The 20421-nt window shown below is 34.0% G+C and overlaps 2 protein-coding genes, 1 long non-coding RNA gene and 1 pseudogene across 3 annotated transcripts; 2 read left to right on the top strand and 2 right to left on the bottom strand.

Moving 5' to 3' along the window:
• Nucleotides 1-8560: 8560 nt before the first annotated feature.
• LOC110653630 (GTP-binding protein SAR1A) lies at nt 8561-11501 on the bottom strand. Its single transcript, XM_021809354.2, has 3 exons — nt 11253-11501; nt 10742-10873; nt 8561-9249 (listed from the first exon to the last, which is right to left on the bottom strand). The coding sequence occupies exons 1-3, from the start codon at nt 11379-11381 to the stop codon at nt 8929-8931; spliced, it is 582 nt and encodes a 193-aa protein (XP_021665046.2). The 5' UTR covers nt 11382-11501; the 3' UTR covers nt 8561-8928.
• A 53-nt stretch (nt 11502-11554) lies between these two features.
• LOC110653603 (uncharacterized) lies at nt 11555-12553 on the top strand (annotated as a pseudogene).
• Nucleotides 12554-14271: 1718 nt separating this feature from the next.
• LOC110653604 (uncharacterized) lies at nt 14272-15457 on the bottom strand. The gene is made up of 4 exons (XR_009151126.1): nt 15056-15457; nt 14863-14965; nt 14656-14776; nt 14272-14562 (listed from the first exon to the last, which is right to left on the bottom strand). It is a non-coding gene; the product is annotated as an uncharacterized LOC110653604 (long non-coding RNA).
• A 2619-nt stretch (nt 15458-18076) lies between these two features.
• LOC110653633 (uncharacterized) lies at nt 18077-20383 on the top strand. The gene is made up of 7 exons (XM_021809357.2): nt 18077-18269; nt 18375-18446; nt 18907-18971; nt 19228-19357; nt 19725-19805; nt 19889-19984; nt 20153-20383. Exons 1-7 carry the CDS (start codon nt 18144-18146, stop codon nt 20177-20179), a joined length of 597 nt encoding a protein of 198 aa, XP_021665049.2. The 5' UTR covers nt 18077-18143; the 3' UTR covers nt 20180-20383.
• The last annotated feature ends 38 nt before the right edge of the window (nt 20384-20421 follow it).

Genomic DNA, 20421 nt, shown 5'->3' with positions numbered 1-20421 from the left:
ATAAAAAATTCCTTCAACCATTAAAAACCATTGTTTTCAAACCCCAAACTGTCTAGCCATGTTAAAAAAAAAAAAAAATTGAGGTTTTTTTTTTTCCTCGAAGAATTGAAGTTATTCCTGAAAATTGAACATTGCGAAATTCAAATAAAATTCAGTGATTTAGTGATGGTAGTTGGTTTCCGAAGATGATGTTGCCTGTGGATCTTGGATTATCAAACGATCTTTGAACAACTTGCAGTAAGAAAAGATGTGAAGTCAATCTCCTAAGTAATGTCATTTTGATGCTAAAGTCAATAAATATTTAGAGAGGAAAATAAATACTGAAAATACATAAAGAATAGATTGCATACCTTAACTATTATCATGATTACCCAGAATCTTGTCAACTCATCTTTAGCTATATCTTTAGCTATTTTACTCCGGCTATTGCAAAAACACAACATTTTATTATGCGATATTCTCAGCGGAGATATAAGGTTTCCCAATAACCTACATTTGATTTCTAAAATAGTTATTTTTTATTGAAACTCTTTATATTTTGTCTAAATACTTCATATTTTATTTGAACATCTTATGCTTTATCTGAAAAACTCATCTTTTATCTGAACACTTTGTTCTATATCCAAACACTTTGTTCCATTACTCTAAATAATGAATCCAACCCCATCTCAAATGATTTGAATTTTATAAAAATTTAGACTTTTGAGATTATCAATTTTGAAAAATCTCTTAAAAAAATAAATAATATTAATTTAAAATTTAAAAGTAAATTAAACAATTATTGTTTTTAATATGCCAACTCTATTTTTATTAAATTAATATTAATCTAAAAAATTATTAATTACATAAAATAAATTTAATATTTATTAAATAATATTGAAATTCAGTAACAAGCTAATTTAACACTAACTAAATTTTAAACCATTAACTCCTTAATTTCAACAGTTTTGATACCGACCAAATCTGAAAATCTAGATTAAAACTCATTTTTAATGAGGACAGTTTGGCGGCCGTGACCGTAAACAAACTTCATGCGGCACAAGATATCTTCCAGCATCTTCTGGTCTAAAGATATAATCAAATTAAATACATTCAACAATGTCATCGTAGCCACATAAGATACAACCAAATAAATACATTCCATAATGCGTCATTGCAGACAAACATAACTACAATAAAAATTTAAATTTTCTGGCTTTACCGTAATAACACTGCAGCAAGAGATGGCGAAACTCAATTGACAAACTACAAGAGCAAAGAATAACTTGCTGCCACAAGTAAATTTTACAGAGCAGTGATATTAATACCTCCTTCCACACAGATCCAGATCACAATACTTCCAATTTAAACATGGGGGGATGAGCACATCTTTTCTGTTAGGACAGGGCGTGCTGGGCTGGGGGCTTTGGTGGTTCTGCCAAATGTCTTCCTGACAATTACCTTAATATATTGAGAGAGCCACTTGAAGCCATCACCATAACCCATTTTGCGCACAATGCTGCACATGAAGACCTCCAAAGGACGCAAATTTGAGTCTGCTAGGTTTACCTTACCTTTGCCAGTGGTGAAGTTAGTCATGCCAAGGTGGTATCGCAACTCATCCTCTGATGCAGCATAAGGTATGTCAATCTTGTTCCCCAAGATGAGAAATGGAACATTAGCCAATTAAGCCTCATCAGAAAGGAGAGCATCCAGTTCCTTTTTGAATTCTGCAAATCTCTCTTTGTCATAGGCATCAACCAAGTACACCACAGCATCCACCTTTATCACATAAAAAGACGTTATATTGCAAGTTCACATTTGGAACTATTTAACTTGCAAAAATACAAGTCTGAACACAAAATGTGCAACTACAGTAAACAACAGAAATAATAAATAATATTTTGCATATACAAATTATTTATATCAACTAAAATAATGACGATTGATGTTCATTATTTTTCTTTTGTTGTAACATTAATTAATCTAAAAAATAAAACAACATTTACCACAGTTAGATGATAAATAATGAAAGATTACAAGCATAATTGTAGTAGCTCGATAGACACATATTAATCTTTTGATTATACGTACTTAGATTAGTTTACAAAATTAATAAATTTTTCTTTTTTTTGAATATTTTTAAGGATACAATTAAGACTAATTATCTTTGCTGGTAATTTTAAGGATTCATTATTCTATATTGATTTGATATATTTAACATTATATTGTAGCAATAAAAACATTCATATAATATTAATTAAATTAATAATTGAAACAGTATAAAAAGTGATTGGACGCATAGGATCTCAAGTTTCGCTAAATACCATATATGTTTTCCCAATAAAATAATAATAATCAACATTATATCATAAAATTAATAATCTCATAAAATACATGGAGGTGAACAACACAAGAACTACAATTATTCAGCTTAATAAAATTCCCACATCTTAATAATTTCATTTGAAATAAATTATATATATAAAAAAATAATTAACTTGAATTCTCATATAATTTATTTATTTTTAAATAAATTATTCTTTTAAATTAAAAAAATTAAATTATTTCGCTTATTAACTTTATTTAGAAAAAAATTGTTTGTAATAAAAAAAAAAATTATTTTTTAAACATGAAAATAGATAAAAGAATTCCTAGGAATTTATAGTTTTGATTTCAAACAGGATATATACATTTAGAGGAAAGAATCAACAAATGAATAAAAAAATGTGGTCTAAAAATGATAAGAACAACTACATTCTTCAAATTCCTACAAGCTTATCCCTGAATTTCCCTTTTAAAATCATAATTAGAGGAAGAGAAATGTAAAGAAATATCAAGGCTCCTCCAAGATGGGCTCCAGAGCAGGAGTCCAGTGGCAGTAATTCCGCAACTGGCAACTGCCAAAGTCCGAATCAAGCCCTTCCAAAGACTCAACCTCAGTCTCTGCCTCCACAGTCATAGAAACAGCGGGTAGAATCTTAGCGCCCCTCCGCTTCTTTGGTGACCTTTTCTTAGCAGACTCTACAATTGCCATTTCCGAGTCCGAAATCTTACGATTGACCTTACTTAAAGGAACTAAAAGGTAAAGCTTTCCAGCGAAAAGCTCGTCCTCAGCACGCAAGGCAGATATACGGCGAGTCCGACGGAGGTCGTGCAGAGAAGAGACGACGTGGCCAGGTTCTTCGAGCATGAGCTCAGCGGCTTTAAGAGGGAGCATGAGTTGCCTGATGTTGCCGTGAAAATCCATAAGTCTTGCAGTTGAAGGGGAATTAAAGCAGGAAGCATAGTTTCCCATGTTAGGTAAGCAAGCGATTGAAGAGAAAAGGAATGAGAAGTTGCTGTTGTCAAAGATTTAGGATGGATGGATGGATGAGAAGTTGCGGAGGTGTGATGTATATATAGAAGAAGCGTAAGAAAGAGTCAGAGAGTCAAAGCTCAATAGAGAGAGAGAGAGAGAGAGAGAGAGAGAGACGTGGAGTGCGTGCTGAGTACGTGGGAACATAAACGCGGAGTTTACTGCCTTATACTTTCTAATCTCACTGTGTTTGTGTTTGAAGTTCCACTTCCGACTTTGGTGCTTTGCGGGGCCGTCCTTTTTCGTGGTCTTTGTCGCGTTCTCTACTTCTCTCTGTTATTATTATTATTATTATTATTATTATTATTATTTATTTTTTAAAATAAATTATTTATTTATTTACAATAAAATTTAAAAATTTCATAAAAATAATTTTAATATTTAAATTTATTAATACTATATTATTATTTTATAAAGATATAAATTATTTTCAAGGCGAGAGCCTATTGGCAATGATAATCTGAGTAGGTATGTAGTGAACTGGTATTGTTTTTTAAAGCACGTGTATTATCAGTTAATGGTGGGCATTTGCCGACTTGGATCTGCACATTTTCAATTCAAGACCAATTGTTGATAATGATCAGGATGAGACTCAGCCCAGGAATTAAATTATATAGAGAAAGTGACCTTTACATCTACTTTTCAAATTTAACCGTGTAAACTCCATACCCTCCTCCTCCTTTCAGACCAATAAAAAAATAAAAATACTCCAAAAATGGCCATGCGAAGGCAATTCATTTCTCCTTTTTTTAATCGTTGTTGCCGTTTTTACACCTACATATGATTTCAGAACATCCAGTCATATATAGACAGCGCATGCCACTTGAGTATGAATGGAAGATCGAATAAACCAGATGTATTGTTCAAGTAGGGCTGGGCAGCAAAACGTATGATAGGGAATTTACAACGGGCACAGGCAGTGACAAAAAAATTCCAGTTTGGGGTTTAAAAACCATTGCTTTCAAACCCCAAACTGTCCAGCCATGTTAAAAAAAAAACGATTTGAGTTTTTTTTTTTTCTCGAAGAATTGAAGTTATTCTTGAAAATTGAACACTGCGAAATTCAAATAAAATTCAGTGATTTAGTGATGGTAGTTGGTTTCCAAAGATGATGTTGCATGTGGTTCTTGGATTATCAAACTATCTTTGCACAACTTGCAGCAAGAAAAGATGTGAAGTCAATCGTCTAAGTAATGCTATTTTGATGCTCAAATCAATAAATACTTAGAGAGAAAAGTAAATATTGAAAATACATAAGGAATAGATTGCATACCTTAACTATTGTCATGATTACCAAGAATCTTGCCAACTCATATTTAGCTAATTTACTCAGCCTATTGTAGAAACACAACATTTTATTAGGTGATATTCTCAGCGGGGATATGAGGTTTCCCAATAACCTACATCCGATTTCTAATGTCACGACCCATTCTATGGGCCGGACCGGCACTAGGACCTGGGCCAGCCTAAAGCCCCCGAGGCCCGTAGTAAGCCTAAATATTCCTCAACTCAACTCTAAGGCCCATTTGGACCCAATTTCAAAAATTCAACCGGACAAAGTCCGACCATAAAATGGACCATACAACGGGGAGTTTTTGACTCACCCGACTTGTAAACACAATATATAATAATCTGGAGAGCTCAGCTTACCCTCCATATAATCATGATGCCATAAAAATAAATGGGAGCTCGACTCCCTCATCCAGTCCAACATACATGCATTTAATAAGTTTGCAGGTCCAACATGGCAATTATATTACAGACCCAAATCAAATAAATATTTCTAACACATGCGGAATTCTAGGAGTTAACAGAATTATACAAACATGCATACATTAATAAACGACCTGCGAGGGGGAGAGAGAGAGAGGCAGGTTAGAACTCAACAATAAATCTCCTGTATTTTGGAAAAATAAGGTGAACAGGAGTGAGCGTTCGACTTAGAGAGTAAAATATCAATTTTAATCATAATCTCTATAGCTATCTAAAGCTAATGCACCATGTGGAGTGAAATGCAATATCGTCAATATTTTCACATCATAACAGCAAAAAGGCAATTTAGAGCACTTACACACCTGATAACGTCAAACAATACTTATACGGGAGCTGATCCCCTATATAGCCCTCTTGATCCAACCTCTGCCAGTGAAGATCTCAAGTCGGGCTTTCGCTTAATAAACCAAATACAGGGTCCCAGTGAATCTCTCAAGCCATGTCTACCCTGAAGGACCAGGTCCCAGTGAGTATCCCTCAAGTCGTGTCTACCCGTCCTGTCCATATCCAACACCATACCACATGCACTCCAACGCATGCACACTGCTCCAAATTACCACAAACAACACCCATGGCAATTCATCAATTAAAAATGCAATATAAAATGTGTCTAGTGTTTAACTACATAGATATATACATATAAGTGATGCATGAATATGCTTGAGCAAGTAATAATATTGAAATTATAATTAAAATTAATATTTTACTCATAGACTCAACCGAAGTCACTGTGGCAGCTGGGCAGAGGAGAAAGGTTGTCTCGGCTCACCTGACAATTTTATTATAATTATTTAATACATTTGACTCAATACAAACTAAGAAAAGACCAAAGATGTCCTAAGTCGTGCCGAAAATCCGGCAGAGTCTTCCCTATATCTAGGATCTACCCAACCTGCAAAAGGGCTTAAAACGCACTTCTATATCTACAAACCACACACCCACAACTCAATCACATCACACAGCCCCTCCTGGGCCCATCCAAACAGTCAACAATCATAATATAAAAAATTACAGTTTAGTCCTTATAATTAACTCTTTTATAAAAACTACCCAAATAAGCTTTAAAAATTTCAAAACTTCGCCCCGCGGTCCTTAGCAATATTACTAAGCTAATGCAAAAGGAATTATAATTTTTTAAGCTACCACGAATATTCTATAGATTTTTAATTCAATTCAAGCACTAGATAATTAAGAAAAAGTAAGGTTCGGGTTTACCTATGCCAATTCCGACCCCGGGGACGCACTTGGGACGTCTGACAATGGTGGAGTAGCCAAAATGTCGACCAAATTCTAAGACTTTTTTGGTAGCTTGTCTGTTTGACCGGAAATTTACAAACCCAAGCAATTGTTAAATTTCTAAGAATTAAAGGTACCTACATGAAGTCCACAACACGGGGGTTAGTATATAATTTTTACAAAATTTTCTAAGCTCATTTAGTACTCGAAAAAACACAACAAAGTTTCGTGGGACCACCGAAAAACGATGTCGGAAAATTTTGAAATTTATATTGCCGCGAAGCTCTCGACGAGTGGAGCGCTTTGGTACTCTCGGTTTTCTAGTGGGGCTCACGGTTTGTGAGAAATCTAGCCCAAAAGTCGAAATGGGCTAAAACTTTCAGGACAAAAATTGGGTAAACCGCTCAATAAATTTTAGTGTTCTTGGTGTATGTGGAAAGCTCTCAAGGTGTAGGAGAGTTTTGACACAAGACCTGATCCGATCGGTGGCCGGATCGGCCAGATTTTGGCCGGAAAAGCTCTCAAGGGCTCACGGTTTTTAAAATAAATTATTTATTTATTTACAATAAAATTTAAAAATTTTATAAGTATAATTTTAATATTTAAATTTATTAATACTATATTATTATTTTATAAAGATATAAATTATTTTCAAGGCGAGAGCCTATTGGCAATGATAATCTGAGTAGGTATGTAGTGAACCGGTATTGTTTTTTAAAGCACGTGTATTATCAGTTAATGGTGGGCATTTGACGACTTGGATCTGCACATTTTCAATTCAAGACCATTTGTTGATAATGATGAGGATGAGACTCAGCCCAGGGATAAAATTACATAGAGAAAGTGACCTTTACATCTACTTTTCAAATTTAACCGTGTAAACTCCATAAACTCCTTTCAGACAAAAAAAAAAAAAAACTCCAAAAATGGCCATGCGAAGGCAATTCATTTCTCCTTTTTTTAATCGTTGTTGCCGTTTTTACACATACATATGATTTCAGAACATCCAGTCATATATAGACAGCGCATGCCACTTGAGTATGAATGGAAGATCGAATAAACCAGATGTATTGTTCAAGTAGGGCTGGGCAGCAAAACGTATGATAGGGAATTTACAACGGGCACAGGCAGTGACAAAAAAATTCCAGTTTGGGGTTTAAAAACCATTGTTTTCAACCCCAAACTGTCCAGCCATGTTAAAAAAAAAAATAAAAAACGATTTGAGTTTTTTTTTTCTTCGAAGAATTGAAGTTATTCTTGAAAATTGAACATTTCGAAATTCAAATAAAATTCAGTGATTTAGTGATGGTAATTGGTTTCCTGAGATGATGTTGTCTGTGTTTCTTGGATTATCAAACGATCTTTGCACAACTTGCAGCAAGAAAAGATATGAAGTCAATCGTCTAAGTAAAGCCGTTTTGATGCTCAAGTCAGTGTACTTATAGAGAGAGAAGTAAATACTGAAAATACATAAAAAATAAATTGCATACCTTAATTATTGTCATGATTATCAAGAATTTTGCCATCTCATCTTTAGCTATTTTACTCTGCCTATTGCATAAATACAACATTTTATTAAGCGATATTCTTATCAGGGATATAAGGCTTTTCGATAACCTACATTCAATTTATAAGTTAGTTCTTTTTTATTGAAACTTTTTATGTCTTATCCAAACACTTCATATTTTATCTGAACATCTTATACTCTAAACAACTCATCCTTTATCTGAACACTTTGTTCTATATCCAAACACTTTGTTCGATTACTATAAATAATGTATCCAAATCCAATCCTATCTCAAATGATTTGAATTTTATAAAAACTTGGACTTTTGAGATGATCAATTTTGAAAAATATATCTTAAAAAAATCAATAATATTAATTTAAAATTTAAAAGTAAATTAAACAATTATTGTTTTTAATATTCCAACTCTGTAAAAATATTTTTATTAAATTAATATCAATCTAAAAAATTATTAATTACATAAAATAAATTTAATATTTATTAAATAATATTGAAATTCAGTAACAAGCTAATTTAACACTAACTAAATTTTAAACCATTAACTCCTTAATTTCAACAGTTTTGATACCGACCAAATCTGAAAATCTAGATTAAAACTCATTTTTAATGAGGACAGTTTGGCGGCCGTGACCGTAAACAAACTTCATGCGGCACAAGATATCTTCCAGCATCTTCTGGTCTAAAGATATAATCAAATTAAATACATTCAACAATGTCATCGTAGCCACATAAGATACAAGCAAATAAATACATTCCATAATGCGTCATTGCAGACAAACATAACTACAATAAAAATTTCAATTTTCTGGCTTTACCGTAATAACTCTACAGCAAGAGATGGCGAAACTCAATTGACAAACTACAAGAGCAAAGAATAACTCGCTGCCACAAGTAAAATTTTACAGAGCAGTGATATTAATACCTCCTTCCACACAGATCCAGATCACAATACTTCCAATTTAAACATGGGGGGATGAGCACGACTTTTCTGGTAGGACAGGGCGTGCTGGGTTGGGGGCTTTGGTCGTTCTGCCAAATGTCTTCCTGACAATTACCTTACTTAATATATTGAGAGAGCCACTTGAAGCCATCACCATACCCCATTTTGCGCACAATGCTGCACATGAAGACCTCCAAAGGACGCAAATTTGAGTCTGCTAGGTTTACCTTACCCTTGCCAGTGGTGAAGTTACTCATGCCAAGGTGGTACCGCAACTCATCCTCTGATGCAGCATAAGGTATGTCAATCTTGTTCCCCAAGATGAGAAATGGAACATTAGCCAAAGCCTCATCAGAAAGGAGAGCATCCAGTTCCTTTTTGGATTCTGCAAACCTCTCTTTGTCATAGGCATCAACCAAGTACACCACAGCATCCACCTTTATCACATAAAACGACGTTATATTGCAAGTTCACATTTGGAACTATTTAACTTGCAAAAATACAAGTCTGAACACAAAAGGTCCAACTACAGTAAACAACAGAAATACCAAGCTTCAAAGCATGCACACACCGGACAGAAGCACGGAATATGCAAAAGTTTGCAAATCCATTTCAGATGAGAAAAAAAAATCAGAAATAGAAAATTTAGCAAACAACTTCATATTAATCATTTCCACAAAAAGAAAATCCTATTCCAAAATAATCTAATATAAGATTACTAGGCTAAAAAGAAAAAAGAACGCCACAATCACAATTTTGGGGTCCAACCTTTGACTTCCACAGCACTATAACAATAAGTGAGTCACATATATGTCAGTTTTCCAAACTCGAGAGATATAGAAGAACCACAGAATCAACATATGGCGATTGCCGAATGTAGCAAGAAGAATTTATTTTTTCCTATAAAAAGCCTAAAGCATTCTGCTTTGAGTGATAGCTTATATTGGGCAGAGAATTGCTCTTACAAGCGTATGCATAGAGTGACACTCTGTCCCCCAATGGAAAATTGGAACAGCCAGGCTATGAAAGTCATCACGAAAGCAAAAATTGAAGAGGAAGGGAAACACTTGCAAAACTTAGAAAGTATAAGCATAGTATAAGAAGTTCAATCCAATGAAACAGCCAAAATTTGGCCATTCATAATAGTGATACATGAATTAAGGGAAAACAATGCAATCAAAATCAAATAATAGGCGGCAGATAGTGCCACATAAACCTAATCCCAATCCTGAGTCACTTCAAAACATACTGGCCTTTAACTGAAGCATGTCACAAGAAGCAATACCTTAGTACAACCTTGCAAATAGTTACTAACACTTGAAAGTGTTTGAACGCAATGCTCAAGCACACTTAAAGAAAATGTATAAATCGACTCTGACAACCAAAACAGACTGAAAAGCAAGAAATGCACAATACAGTATGATGTAGTTCTGACAAAGGTGCTCATAAGGATGCAACACCTCAAAAAGAATACCAGAAAAGAAAACCAAATATAGAATTAAAAAAGTCAATAAACAGAAATACACACAGGAACATACATGACTAAGTGCCAAATATGGAAAAAAAAAAAAGCAATTGGCATATGATAAAAGCCCAGAACCAATAACCAATATTGGAATTACATTATTAAAAAAAAGCAATGCAAAGATAGTGCTGAAGATATCAAGTTTATTTAATTGGTTGTGCTGACAAACAAAGTCAAAAGATACTGAAATATGGGGCTACAAAACATATGCTGAAAATCATTATGATTAAATCTCAGGCATAAGTATAATTTGACCTTTGGACTCCTTGAACCATGACAAGTTATCTCCCTGGTTACGCCAGTTGGCACCCAGTGGAATACATACCAAAAAAAATTGGAATAGCCGATAGAACCTCTATTATTATATAGCAGCAAAACTAGCTAGACCATTATGATTATCTTACCTTGGCATAGTAATCTTTCCAGACTCTGCGAGCAATCTGATGACCACCCAAGTCAAATGCCTTGAACTTAATTTTACCAATACTGAGCTCTTCAGATGTAGGATATTGAGTAGGCTGATGCTGAACCAACCTCTGTAATCAGAATAAAAAAAAATGTACTTCTCTGTTGAGTAAAGCCACTTTGTTAGGTAGCTAATCAATGAGAGGCAGCATGCACAAATACACACATAAATTTCAACTGAATTGTTCGATTAATTAATTTCCAAAATTAGAAACCGGCACATTAAAAAGAAATTTTACACCATCTACTACAGAGAGGAAGAGAAAATCGAACGAGTATTTGGCTAAATATTCGCGTGCTCTTGAGCAATAAGTAATAACAGAGATGTTATAAGACAAAAGACAAATCAGAGATCTCAAACTTCCCCTCCGTTTCCCAATTTTAAAATATAAAATCGAAGACAGTGATCAAATAAATTACAAAATCAACAAAAGCAAAAGGAGAACGAACCTCATCTTTCAACATGTGAAGCAAGGTGGTTTTGCCGGCATTATCGAGCCCTAGAAACAAGATCTTAGCCTCTTTCTGCCAGAGACCGAGAGAGGCCAGGACGCCATAGAACCAATCAAGGAGAAACATAGCTTCAGCTCTCTAGATCCCTAATCAAGAACCGGATTTTGTGACGATCCTTCTAAGCCTGGGAACGAACCAGATAGTCCGATTTCAGGGCTTCTGGTTGAGAATGAGACACAAGTAAAACACCCAAGAGGAATAATTTTGTTTGGCAGTAGGGCCCCGCTGAAGTGTCAAGGATGACGTCATTTCTTCATGACAGACACCAAAACGCCGCCGGTTCCACACCCAGCCCGTTGCTCGAGTCAACGTCGTGTCTTTCTTTCCTTTATTAAAGTTTTTATTATAAATTATTCACATTTAATAATAATTTTTTTATAATAAATAAATAATTCTATTAATTAGCGAAACGCATTGTAAAAAGGCGATAAAACGTAAATTACGTTTAGGTCCTTATACTTTGCCAAATTCTTGTTGGGTCCAGCGTCTATGTGCAAAAACCCTAGCCCTAACTGTAAGACCTTCTCCTTCTCCCTTACTTCACCTGAAGCATTTGCCTCTAGTTGCTATCTATCCAATCATCTCGGTAAGCCCCGTTTTATAATTTTTGTTTTTATAAAAAATTCAACAAATTCGCTAATAAAACCGAATTGACACATTGATTTCAAAATTTTTGCGGTGGATTTAGGGTTTTCTTGTTTTTTTAAAGTTTGATTGAAATGGCAAGTCAAAGAACCACACATCTCATAACCAGTCTTACAAGGCTCACAAGAACGGGATCAAGAAACCAAGAAGGCACAGGTACACCTCGACCAAAGGGGTTTGTACTTTCCCTGATTTTTGTCACTTTCTATATTTCCCTTTTTTTTGTTTTTTTTACATTTTTATGCCTTTCATAGTTTTGATGCGATGCTGTTGTTCTTTTACTTTATTATATCTTATTTCTGCATTTTTTTTACATGTAGATGAATCCCAAGTTCGTGAGGAATCTAAGAGATATGCAAGGAAGCATAACAAGAAGAGTGGTGAATCTGCAACGGAGGAAGAGTAAATCTTGGAACCGTGTTTGGTAATTGATTTTTTAATAGTCTTGGTTTAGTCTGATTTTAAATCTCAATTGGAAATTGATTCTTATCGGTGATTCTTAAAGTAATAATGGTTATTGCTCGGAAGTTAGTTATTATATTAATAGTGACAATTGGATGCTTACTTGGCCAAATATATGTCTTTGATTTCTAGTTTGTGAGGTTAATTTCTTGTAGCAAATTGTTTCAGGTTCCTCTTTCACCTAGGAGAGAATGTGGAGTAGAAAGCATACACCTTGATCGTGATTCATGAAAATAGTTTTAGCTCAAGGCGTAGTTTTGTCACTGAAATGTATAGCACACTACACCCTTAGCAAATCTCTCAGTGGAATGTCTTGTTCCTATAGAAGTTGATATCAGTTATTACAATTGTAATTCTTGGTCCAGCGATACCTTTAGTTGTCTAAATTTTTCAGGCTGTCTTGCTGGGTAGTCAACTAGTATATGCACTTTTAATGTGGATAAAATGTGGTTGTTGTCGATTCCTTTTCTTTCTGGGATTTGATAACTGAAATTTATCTAGCAATACGAATTATTTACGTGCTTGATTTGGAAAGGGTTTCATCTGGTAACTGTAGCAAGTTGTTCCTCTGGAATAAATTATGTTCTGTCCAAAAGTTTTGATGTGGTCTTATTTGTTGTGAAAGCTTTAGGGAAGCAACTGTGATTGAGATGGAAAACTTTTGAGTCCCACTATTCCTTTTTGTAGTGTAGCTAGGAGAAAAATCTTGAGCCATTGGCGTTGAAAAGTTGGTGGCCCTGTTTCTTTGAATTGATAAAGGTCCATTTTAATCATACTCAACTTTTTGGTTGTTTGCTTGGCAGTTTGAACCTAAAGGATGCGTACCGTTTTAGGTTTGCTCATCTTCTGATTAGCTTGTTTCTTATTTGCCTTTGTTAGTTTCAGTCTTAGTGTCTGGCAAGAAGCAGTTCAATGGAATTTAACTGTTTACCACCTCTTCTGTTTTATTTTTGTACTCAATAGGCATCAATGAGTATGAAAAAAATAAATAAGTTTATCTCTTCGTTTCAATTTTATTTTTTTTATTATTTATTGTTATGCAAAGCAAATTATGCTTGGGGTTGTAGAAATAGTTTTTATTTATAATTTTTGAATATTAATGCAAAGGCAAATTCTGTTTTATTATTTATAATCTTTAAATATTAATATGAAATTGATTTTAAACAAAGTTAAACGATGAAAAAGAATTCATATACCTATGCTAAGGTATACAAGCACCTAATTAATAAAAAATTACATACATGTATTGTTGTATAGGATTCATCATAAATTTAATTAACACAACAATTAATGAGTGATTGGATATATACATCCGAGTATAAGTAAAAATTACTCTAATTGTTATTGCGTGCGTGGTTGTTAAATAGGCTTTTCACCCAATTAGTTTATTAGCCGAGGAAGAAATATTGTCTATGGTTCTTCAGTCGAGTTGCAGGTACTAGTGCGGTTGTGCCCTTTCCACAAGACCATTGCAACTGTGTGTGTTAAGCATCCTAAACTAAAAATATAAGAAAATCAAATCAGCATAGTTTTGTGTGACGATTATAAAAAATTATAATTTGTATTTTATGTAATAACGTTTCGTAGACTGAAGTAAACCAATTTTGTTAGTTTGATTTGACTTCATAGATATATCATAGGTTTTCTTTGTAAGATGAAGGGGGAGTGCCGACGTGTGCGCACATGTACTCGTGTGCACGGGATCATTTCTGTTAGGAATTAGCTGGCGGAATTAACATCTTAGCAAGTTATGATGATGGGGAACCCTGATATGGCTACAAATGCTTTTTCTGGTAACACACATCAATTAGATGATAAAGCAAACACCATAGTCGGGGTACTCAAATCATTTGAAATTTGAGAAATCAATACACAATTTTTATATCAATGGGATGCGCAGAATCAAAAAGATTGCGTGTAGCTGTATGCCCAATTATCCACAAACTTTTTAGTTGATTCAAGTAGTTTTACAAGTAGATGAGTAGAATCTATAGATGCATGATGCTGGGGGAAAGCTGGAATCATCCCTTGGAAAGTTTGTGGGAGGAAATTAAGTCAATTTTCCTCTGGCTGCTTCACGATCACCACTGGACATTTTGCATGTTTGGCACAATGGTCGCTCACACTTCCAAGGATGGCTCTGCAACAATCAACGAGGAAATGAGACCCTGATGACAATGTATATAAACTTATTCAATCGTCGAGTGGAAAAAAATTAGTCATTAGTCATTACCTCTCCAAGAAACCATAACCATGGCTTCCCATAACAAGGGTGTCGGCTCCAAGTTTCTCTACTGTATTGCATATCACACATCCTTTGCCTCTCCGCTCCCAACTCCTCTTTCTACTTTTAGCTGCTCAGGACCCCAAATCCATGACTAAACAAAATGAAGTAACGGAGAAACGCATGCAGAAACGCAAAAAGGAAAGAGTGATTTACATTGAAGTTCCTGTAAACAGTTTTGCTCGTTCCATTACAGAGTTCACCAAATCCTTGCTACATTTTTCCAAGGCAGAAATCACATCACCAGAAAATATGTACCCTGCAATCAAATATCACCTTTTCACTGATTATTTTTGAATTTTAGTTAAATGTACCAACAATCTGATAAGTGAGCTATAGAACTGGAAACCTGCAATGTCAAAGGCAGAGTAGATAGAAGGTGGAGGCTTAACGTAGAGGAGGACTAACGTGCTATTAGAAGTGGCAGAGACAAGGTTGGCAAGACACCAAGAGAGAGCGTGCATGCTCTCCTTGCTCTCATCCACTGCCATCATTATCTTTCGGCCTGTTTTTGTTGTTCCCTCCGTCCATTTTTGTGACTTTTCTTGATTTCTTCTAAAGGCTGCTACTGCTTTGTGCAGATTCAAAGAAAATTTCTGGGCCTTAAAATGTCGATAACAAAACAACCAAAGACACTGTATTTACAGGTGGTATTGACTGTGGTTTTTTAGTTTCCGGTTTTGGAGGTCGTGGGTTCTCTCCTTTAATGGCTAGATTCTTGAATTTTGGGTAAGCGAAATGAAAGTGACGGCTCGGTAGATTATGTATAAGAGTAAAGGAATATTTTAATAAGAAAGATCCGTAAGCCATTTTTTAATAATTGTACACTATTTCTCAAAAAAAAAAAAAAAAAAAAACTATGGATAAACGAAATTTCTATTTTGTTATCTATTTTGTGTGAAGTTGAGGCCACTTGATTGTAGTTGTTTTCGAGTGCTTTTCTACCTATAAACATCACGTCTTCTCATCCATTAACTTTTGGTTTTAGAAAAATAGGAATTCCCATCTTGAAGCTTCGATTCCAAATTTCTTGGCCACAGAAAGGTTTTTGTAGAGGAAAGTAGACAAGTGTTCTTTCTTTTGGATGATGATTTTTTTGATATATATGTTAAAATTTAGTGTGCGATGGGGCCTATTTTAATGACAGCTTTTTTTTGTCCTGTTCACATTTATGAATTTGTAATTTATACGTTAAAATTTCATATTCTCAAATTTTTTTTTTTTTAATTCACAATTGATAATATGCTCACATTTCCTAGCTAAAATAACAAACCTAGGTGCTTTTCCAATGTCAAGTTTCCTGAATTATGCACGTAGATTTTGCCGATAAATTGGAATAAAATCTTAAATTCTGAGAAATGTTATGGACAACTGAACTCCAGGCCCTGATTTTGAATTCAGGAACCCATTTTGGTACAAGGATGAGTATGGGCCAGAATAACACAACATCAAACCCAACAAACCTGCTCTTGAAACCTTTTTACAACGCTTGAATTTGAAGCAAAGACTCCTGCAAGGCTCCGACTTCCATCCCCCTCGTCCTAATCAACTCTTTTATTTTATTTTTTAAAATATTTGAGTTTGGGTAAAATTCACCCAAATCATCTCTTTACTCAAAGTGATAATCTGATTATAATTACATCCCCCCACCCCACTTTTCTAAGCAACATTGCCCATTTTTTAAGTTGTTGACATGTTAATTAGTTAAATTTCGTCTCTTATTTAAAGTTTATATCAGATTTAAGTTAGTGTTTAAGTAAATGTTTTGCTTTTTATTGATGCATTTCCATTCTTTTATTTTCATTCAATTAATTATATATTCACACAAAGTTATACAAAATTTTGAATTATCATTACTCTAGTTTATTTGTAAAGTCTCGAGACTTGTATATTTAAAGTATTAAATATTAATGCTTATTAGACTCACATGAATATGAATTTTTTTTATAAATCATAAAAAATAAATTTCATAATTATATGAGTAAGAGTGCAGAACTTATAGGAGGATAATACAATCGCTTACATGGGCATGAATGGTAATAATAGAATTAAACAAGATTTTTATAAGGCTATTCCGAAGTGAGTTAATGATTTAAAAATTTAGAAATGATCAACAGCATGAGATTTTTTTAATAATATATAAAAAGAAAATATGGAAATAATTTTGCTTTTGAGGGAATGAAAGAAAATTAGGAGTGTTAAACTGGTGGATATACTACAGTAATGAAGGATGGGAAAGGGTCATCACTGTATCATCCAAAATCAAACCCCACCGCCACTGCTTTGCTAAGCCTTGAAAAAATGCCAATGGCACTATTAAGATCGACTACAGCCCACTGGCTACGGGATAATCACATACGTCAACATCCCGTTCCTTCCTTATTACCATAAAACAATTAACATCATCTTCTTTTTTAAATTAAAACAAGGGGACAATATATCACAATAGGGCCACCGGGTGTGGGGGGACCCACTTTTTTAAATTTCAGGTAGCCAGATGGTTTTGAGCCGTTGATCAGAGAATAGAAATGTAATTGCCTTATTTATCATAATATTACATCAATGCCCTTTTGCGCTCCCTCTATTATTTTTATTATTTTAGTTGGAATAGATAATTTTTTTTTTTTTTTTTTTTTGGAGAACTGGAATAGATAATGAAGAAAGTGGCCTGAGGCGGCTGAGGTTGAGAGTGAGAATGGAATTCATTTCCATTACATGTGATAAATCCATAATTTAAGAAATAGAGAGGGGAAAGAAAGGAGAGATTATTCAGAAGAAAAGAATCCTGAAATGGAAGAAAATCATCTGGTTCCAATTCAGGAAAGCTGGAACTGAAATTCTATATTACACATTGCTTCACCGCCAATCACTAGTCTTTTGCAGGTCAGTCAACGCATTTCCAATTACAGCTTCATTGCACTTCCAGCCCACCTAATACAATAATAATAATTAAAAATAAATAAAAATCCAAGCTTCCGATCAAACCTGTCACTTGATCGATTCCATGTTCGTCCAAAAAGGAGAAATATCTCAGCGCAATCACAATAAGATCCAGGCTATCCTTATCAAAATATTTTTTAATAATTATTAATAATAATAAAAAGAAATTTATGTCTTTTACTAATTTAGTTAATTTTATTAAATTTTATTAAATTTTATAATTTAAATTATTAATTTTATAAAAAATTAAATTATTTATTTATGAGATATTTTTAATTAAAAATATATAATAAAATTCACTGATAATCGGATTAGGCTGCTGAAGTGGACCAGTTGCTCACATATCCATTTACATAATTATTTATTTACCATATTTTTTTAATTTGCAAGGGTACTTTTGGAATTTCATGTCCAATTCCTTTCATTTATACACGAGAGTTTTGAGAAAAACACAGTTTCCTTGGGAAAATTAGTACGAAAAATAAGCATTAAAGAAAATGGGAGACGTTGTTTTGTTCATGGATGATTTGCAATCGATATCTCACTGTAGAATTTGTCATGAAGCAGAATTTGAAAGCTGCAAGAGCTTAGAAGCTCCCTGTGCTTGTTCAGGAACTGTTAAGGTATTACAACTATCGATGCTCTGTTCCTGTGGATGATTTCTCTTTGTTTTCACTTTCATTAATAATCTCTTTCTTTCATTTCCCAAACTGGGTTTCTTGATTCAGTTTGCTCACAGAGATTGCATACAGAGATGGTGTAACGAGAAGGGAAACACGACTTGTGAAATATGCCTGCAGGTATGAATTCGCAGGCTATGGGAAGAAAATGAAATTGATTTGTTTTTTGTGTTCTTTAATTTCTATCTCGTTTCAGATACTTCTGATATTATTAAACAAAAATATATTGCTTTGTCCTCTGCATTCTCTGTATGCTTTTTCTTGTTCTGGTTCGAATTGGGTTCATTATTTGTTCTTTCATTCAAACTCGGTAAACGTAAACATCAACTTTGTCTTCAGCTTTGAATTTTGGGTCTACTCTATTGTCTTTATTCATCTTTTCTTATGTTAGAGTTTCAACTCTTTCTTTCTTTCTTTCTTTTCCTTCATAGAATATTATTGGTGATATTTTTCATGGTCTCCTGTAGTTCAGGGAGGGGGGGAAGGGAATCAATTCAGAGGTTTCTATGGGTTAACGTAATTGAAATTGAATGATGAGATAATAATTGGTGAGCTTGAGCTGAACATGAATTTTTTGCAGAAGTATGAACCAGGATACACGGCGGCTTCAAAAAAGTGTCAGCAAATGGAGGAAATGACAACTAGGTACATACATAAATTATTTTTCACTAATAAATTTTGGCAATGCAGATAGATGATAAATCATAAAAGTTAGAATATTTGTCACTTTATATTTTACATTTCATCTTTCTATTTGCAATTAAATATATCAGAAGGTGCTTTACAACTAATTTTGCTCCATAAACATGGGGTGTAGGGACTAGTTGCTCATATTATCTGTCTGCTCAGATGGGTATATTTTAAACTTATGTGCCATGGATTTATTTATTTATTTAAACAGAGATAGTTTGGAAATTCCAAGAAGAGAAAATGAGCCAGAAAGCCCAGTTGATGATGCGAACTTCTCTGAATATGAGTGCACATCTGCTGCGGATAGAACCGCCTCTTACTGCCGGTCGTTGGCCTTAACAGTAAGTTGTAGGATTTTCCATTATGATTTGCAGAAAAATCATATGCATAGCACTGTCATTATTTGATTATTTATTTAATAGCACAGTGTACTTAGGTTGACCTACTAAAATGGATCTTTTAATAACATTTAAAATGGGATCGAATTTTGTCTTACCGGGCGGGGGGTAATTCATTGGCAATGCCCTAGTGTTAGGATGGATGGATTTGAGCACAAGGATTCAGCTGTCAGCACTTGGCCAAGTTTTTATTGGCAGCCTATAGTCAATTTTCGAGAAACATTAAAAACAGCGGAAATTTCTAGTAATTTGGAAGTAAATAAACTTTTTTTCCCCCTAATATGGTTAAATGTTTAAATTGAACGGGCAGGTGACGGCACTTTTGCTTTTAAAGCATTTCTTCTCTACGCTCATCGGAGGAACAGAAGATTACCCCTTTACGCTTGTCACGGTAAGTAATTTAATTTCTTATTCTAGCTTTTTGTTGAGACCATCTACTACGCGATTAAAGACTTGCCATCACTTGTGCTTCAGATACTTGTTTTAAGGATTAGTGGAATTCTTCTTCCAATGTACATAGTGTTTCGAACGATTGCAGCCATTCAGAAAAGCATTCGGAGACAATATCAGGTTAGCATTGTTTTACATTATATTAAAAAGGGTGGCCTCTGCTACAAAACTTCACTATAGCCTATAAATATATCCAGAATTAAGAAGATGCTCGTTTCGGTTATTATGTATTTTAAAAAGAAAAAAAAATTCTATGGGCCAATTACTTTATTTCGCTTTCTATTTCAGGATTTGAATGAGGACGAAAATGAATAGCACACATCAACAAATTTTGAGGGAGATGAAATCGAAGATGGAAATGAGCAACATTTAGTATAAATGCGTACTACTGAATTCTAATATGGTTTTCCGTTATTTCCATTTGTACAGAGCATTCCATCGACGCTACTCATCCTGTCAATACAATTCTTCCCCGTTTTGTGGGTATAAATGAAAAGAAAATTATTTTTATGTACGAAAGTTTAGCATAAAGAAACATGTCACATCCAATATCACTA

The sequence above is a fragment of the Hevea brasiliensis genome, chromosome 9 (assembly GCF_030052815.1).
Source record: "Hevea brasiliensis isolate MT/VB/25A 57/8 chromosome 9, ASM3005281v1, whole genome shotgun sequence".
Classification (NCBI taxonomy): domain Eukaryota; kingdom Viridiplantae; phylum Streptophyta; class Magnoliopsida; order Malpighiales; family Euphorbiaceae; genus Hevea; species Hevea brasiliensis.
This window is presented reverse-complemented; position numbering and strand designations above follow the sequence as displayed.